Genomic DNA, 6,000 nt, shown 5'->3' with positions numbered 1-6,000 from the left:
CCCGTTTAAACGATCCTGAGGGGTGCTGTCATATTTTCTGAATGGCTCTTATGGTAGGCTGCATTAATTCGTAAGTACAGGCCTGTAACACGCTATTGGATGCAACCCCTTCAAATACACAACACAGCCTGTTTGTTATAGGCTCTCTGTATTTTGGCTGCTACGGATCACTGCGCGTCACATGCTGTGTAGCTGGGTACAGTGTGAATAATACATATTTTCAGTCCGAGGTTGTTGGGTTTTTTTTTTTTCCCGCGGATCTCCAAGGGCATCGGTGAACGACACAGTGAGGCAGCGATGTGCACAGCTGACGGATAGACGGAGCAAGTGGGGAGGCAGCCTGTTTCTCCTGCTGTTAATCGTTGAGTGTTCCCAGAGTTGTCGTTCACATCCAGGGTTCAGACACTCTTTGCTTTAGCTCCTCACTTGGTTCACCGCCTGGCTTTAGGATGCGACGTCATGAGTTGATCGCGCCTGACAGATGTTGCTGTGTTGCAGCTGCACAGGCATAGACTCTCCGTTCCGCCTGTTTCACGTTTTTTGTTGATGGAAGATTTTGTGAGGAAATATAGGCTACCGTTTATGTGCTAGATGTTTAGTCCTCGCTTTGTGCTCGGATAGATCGCAACATTCATTTAGTCTTCGGTATTGCATACAATGATACCTGGAACTGCCGCATCAATGCTACCATCTGCAGAAGCTGCGAAATTGTACCAGACCAATTACGTCCGCAACTCCCGTGTTATCGGACTTTTATGGGCCATCTTCACTATCCTGTTCGGCATTGTTAACGTGACCATCTTCTCACAGCCCTATTGGATTGGCGATGGCGTGGATACGCCGCAGGCCGGCTACTTCGGCCTTTTCCACTTTTGCGTCGGAGACGGGATCGCCAGAGAGCTGGCCTGCCAGGGTAGCTTTACCGAGTTCGCCGCTATCCCCTCCACTGCATTCAAGGCCGCCTCCTTCTTCGTTGGGATGTCCATGATGCTGGTTGTCACCTGCATCGGCTGCTTCAGTCTCTTCTTTCTCCTCAGCACCTCCACCGTGTACAAGATCTGTGGCTGGATGCAAGCGTTGTCAGGTGAGTGCTTGTCAAAGTGGGGTGCAGGGGCTGGAGGGGGGCCTTGGAAGAATGCAACATTAAGGATAGTTTATTGCTACTTCGTTCACAAAATGAGTAGAAGAGAGTGCACACTATTATTTTCTAAATCAGAAATGATATGGGGCTGTTTGGTGCCCTTGACATGATAAGTTTGTACACCTTTGAACTCCAAAACACTGAGATGGATTTGAATTTGATTGATCTTTTGATTAAATGAATTAGTTGTCAGTGTGAGCTGCCAAGAGGCAGATAAGCAGACAGCATCCAGAATCTCCCCAGGAGCTGTCAGCCAACACTGCTAAACCGACAGTGCTGTCCATGGAGCTGAAGTGTTGCAATGGCATGCATGACTTCAGGCCCAATCAGTTACTTTCTGACTGCAAGTTACAGGTGCAGTTTGACAGCTTATCATTTTTCAAAAATGAGCTATGATCCTGTAATATTCACAAAAAAATGACTGATGTGAACACACCTTTGGCGACTGAAGACACCTTGATGAGATTTTGTCTTGTGTTCATGTGTATCAAAATACCTGTCAATCAATTTAATAGCAAAATCTCCAATTCTGTATTTTAGATGTGTTTTAGATGTTTTTTGTATAAATTTGGACTCTTGAGTTATGCTAATTAAAGCTGACCCAGCTATGCTTCCTTTTCTACGATGATAGATCTTTTCCGAATAAATTACATACACATCACATGCACATGTATGCAGCTCACACCTCTGAAAAGCGCATGACTGTTTTTATTAATGGTCAAAATGAAGGTACAGTGACATTTAGATAACACAAAGCGGGATTTTTGTTTAATACTTTAAAATTGATTTAAAAATGGTAACAGATGTTGAATTTAGAAGTTTAATTTGATTTTTATCATGCTGAGTGACCACATAAAATATTCACTTAATAACATGTATACCCCGGTATTATAGCATTGTATTGATTGATTCTTGTTCACGCAAATTAGTAACTGTGTGATCAGCCAACAGGTATGTGTGTGTGTGCGATTGCGTGCGTGTGTGCCAGAGTTGGGGTTGTTGAGGGTGTTAAAATGTCGTAGAGGTCAATGGTTCAGATGCTGGCAGCATTTTGTCACTGTAACTGTGGGCTACTGTCACCCAGTGTGAGTGGAGGCCTCCATCATCCGAAAGGGGTCTAAACATTGCCAAACATTGGTCTGCGCAGCTGTAACAGTGGTCGAAGCAGGCAGCTTCCTGTTTGCAACAAACACAAGTGAGGGGGATTATTTGGAACAAGTCCAGCACAGTGTGTTATGTTGGGCTGAATTAACGCAATAAGCCTTTCTAATGAGGAGACCGCTGGGCTTTGTGCTTCTGCATCTAAGAGATGAAAGAGAAAGCCAAGAGGAGAGACCCTGACCACGACAAGCTGGCAAAGGGATGCCTAATGAGCAAGTGTGGCTGCTTAGCACTGTCAAACTTCATTACTCTTAGCTGAAGGTTAAACTCACGCTGCCTTCATTTACCAGCCCTGTGGAGGACAGGTGGCCCACTGGCATCTGTAGTGGGCCCCTTACTGTCAGCTGATGTTTTGATTGGGAGGAACAAATCATTTATATTATTGTAATATATGGCAGACCAGAATGTGCGTTCAAGAGAAAGAGAAAGGGAGTGAGAAGCTCTTTGTTTCTTGTTCCCTGCATCCAAATGCTTGGCAATGAAAATGTTTTTTTCCCCCTACTCTGCAGTCACCTAGATAAATTGACTGAGACTGTTACTGCTTATATGACCTTCTGTGAAGAAAATGCTTTCCCTCTTAAATTGTGTAGTGTTACCTAACAACGGGCTTTGGATAATAAATCTGTCAGATCTGTTTCGAATCAAAAAAGATCTCCTTTTTGTAAGAGGTATGTCACCCAAAGAGCAGAGGCAGAAAAAAAATGTGGAAAAGGAAATAAGTAAAGCTAAGCTGAAATATATAAAGACAAAATAGAGAAGGAACTTGGCAAGGGTAACTCCCGTTTTGCATGGGAGGGGATCAAGTGGTGGGGATGGAGAGGAAAGCTGTTTCATCTGACAAACCTGATGGAGTGCTGGCCGATGAACTGAATCCTTTTTACTTACGTTTTGATGAGCATGATTTTAAAAATGGACATTAGGCTTTTAGGGATGATACTAGAGCCCCCTCAGAACAGTATTATCATCAATGAAGAGAAAATGCTGAAATCTCTCATGCAAACTATGTCCTGACTCCGATGGCATTGGGGACAGGCTACTCAAAAACCATGACAGTGTTCATTTCTTCAGACAGACTCTATTATAGTGCCAGTGGCCAAGGTTACGACTCCCAAATCACTGAATGATAATCATCTTGTGTCCTTTACTTCTCTGTCTATAAAGGCTTTTCAGATGATTGTAAGAAACAAGGTCCAGTATGACCAAAGATAAATGTTAAGGGGGATAGAGGATGCCATCATTACCCTCCTTAACTTAATTGAGAAACACCTCGAAGGCAGTCAAAACTATACTTGTTTGCTTTTTATTGACTTTTCTTCTGCCTTCAATTACGTTCAGCCCGACATTCTTGCACATAGACTTATGAGTAACTTTGTTATGAATTTTAATACTGTGGGCTGGCTTATGAGCTTTTTACATGACCGTTCTATAGGGTGAAAGTAAATGGGGCTCTCTCTGGTATTCTTAAGTCTTCTGCTGGTTCTCCACAAGGCTACGTACCCTCACTCCTATTGTTTGAAGATGACCCTGTAATGGTGAGTCTTCTCAAAGACGATGAAACTTGCTTGTTTTTTAATTGTTAACAAGTTCTTATAGTGGAGGGACAATTCCTTTCTAAATTGGATGTGGATGACAAACTCAGCTTTGAGCTTAACATGAATCTTAAACAAAGGTCACCAGTATTTGCTTACCAGTTTTAATTTGGACAAATCACTTCTTTTATTTCTCATCTTGTATTACCTTTTACCTTTATTTGCTGGTTCGCAAAGCTAAACCTGAGCTCTAAAATCAACGGCTGTGATCTGAATGACCTCTGTCTTGTTTATTAGAAAAGGGTCATAGGAAAGCTCAGGATATTCTTCAGGGTCCTCAACACCCCCTTTATTCTGAGTTTCCCCTCCTTCCCTCTGGGTGTGGGTATAGGATGCTTAGATGCAGCAGGAATAGATGTGGTCGCTCTTTTGTCACAGAGGCTATCTGAAGTTTGAATTTGTAATTGGAGGGTGTGTGGAGTAGGATGGATTAACCATGATATTGTGTTTGTTACTGTTATGTCTGATACTAGCTACTGAAACTGTATGTTCCTTTAGCTGTATATGTTATAAGACTTAATCTAAATGTTTTTTATGATCCTTTAGCTGTATGTTTTAGTACTTAATCTTAATATTCTTTATGTTCTTTAACTGTTAGCTGCTGAATTAATTGGTCCAGTGGGGGGATGATAGAAATTTCTCTGCTCTACTCACATCTCATGCCAATGAATCAAACTGAAATTGAAATTTACATATCGGCTCAGTCATAGCTTGTTGTCGCCCATGCCTGATCCAAGGACACAGTCAGTATTCACAGCACTGCTCTCTGCTCCGTGGCACTGATCTTTCTCTCTGCTTTAGAAATCATTATTACGGGCCTCGTTATTTTCTATGTGAGGCCACATTTTTCAGTTTTTTCTTGACTTTTGTATTTCAACTGGATGCTACACAGTATGATAGGTATGAAAAAAAACTGCCTAAAACAGTACTGTACCATACATCATTGAGTAAAATGGTAATTTAGATGCACTAAATCAATATGAAGGTCATACAGTGTTGGCTAAGAATGTGTAATTTAAGTGATATACTGAACGCCACTGTTGCAGCAGCTTTCACAAATCCCATTGGGCTAAGGTCAGAAGGTTGTGTGCATTTGCAGCATATAACAAATTCGCACTGTTCGACAGAGCTGCTCTCCAGTGAATCGGTTCGCAAGTGATAGCACAAACACATATCTCTAGCCATCTCCAGGAAGAGAGTGTTCTTTGAAGTCCAGGTAAAAAAACGTTGAGTGTGTAATGAGAAAGCAAACCACCAGGAAACATCAGAGCTCTTAAAATGTCCACCAGAGCCAAACTAAGTTGAGTGCTCCTGCATCCATCCTGGCCTAGATGGACTCGTATCCTTCTTTTGCTTTCCTCACTGGAGCTATTTCTGTCTGTGCATCTGCTCAAGTCCATGCCATGCAGATTTACTGTAGTACTGTAAGTGTGTTTTTTTCCCCCTTACTGAGCTGAACACAGCCAGATAGATACTGCACAAGCCCCCCCTAACTTATCTCTTTCTGTTACCTTCACACAATTTCACCCATCTGTGCATCTCAACTCATTTCCCTTGCTCATTCTGACCTTACTTTCCCCCTCTCTTTTCTGTCCACAACCTTAAGTACAGTATGTGCTGTTCATTTCTTTCTCCCTTCTTTTCTTCCCTTCTTCCTCCGTCACAACTTTACACCCTCTCTCAGTCTTATCACAGCAGTTCTTCAAGGGTCTGTAACTAATTAACTAAAACGACTGTGAGGTCAGTGATAATTACTTCACAGTTTTATACCTGCTCTGCGTACTTATGTCAGCTGTCTGCCTTTTTTCATATTTCATGTGATTGTTTCTCCTCAAAAACAGAAGTGAGTCATGAGTCACCTGTGAATAAGCAAGACGTAAGCTTTTTAAAGTCAGCATAACAATTGCACAGATAGAAGGTGGCCTATTTGGAAACACTGACATGACAGTTTTCAAAGAGCTGTATTTACTCAGCGTCAGATTTCTATTTTCCCCTCTTTTTTGTTTATTTTATTATATGGCCAGTTATGTCAGAGTGGGCTTGGTTGTCTGGATTTAGATTTTCCTGAATGCAAAATGATTTTCTTAAGAATTCAAGCAAAATGACAAA

At 41.9% G+C, this 6,000-nt stretch overlaps 1 protein-coding gene across 1 annotated transcript in view; it reads left to right on the top strand.

Annotated features, from left to right (window-relative positions):
- The first annotated feature begins 657 nt into the window (after positions 1-657).
- Positions 658-6,000, top strand: part of LOC128359372 (LHFPL tetraspan subfamily member 3 protein-like) — a 29,038-nt gene continuing 23,695 nt past the window's right edge. Inside the window, exon 1 of the mRNA XM_053319865.1 lies at positions 658-1,084. Coding sequence (XP_053175840.1) covers positions 658-1,084 — 427 coding nt within the window. The remainder of the gene's footprint in view (positions 1,085-6,000) is intronic.

The sequence above is a fragment of the Scomber japonicus genome, chromosome 5, assembly GCF_027409825.1.
Source record: "Scomber japonicus isolate fScoJap1 chromosome 5, fScoJap1.pri, whole genome shotgun sequence".
Taxonomy (NCBI): Eukaryota; Metazoa; Chordata; class Actinopteri; order Scombriformes; family Scombridae; genus Scomber; species Scomber japonicus.
The sequence above is the reverse complement of the archived record's forward strand: the minus strand, read 5'-3'. Positions and strand labels throughout refer to the sequence as shown.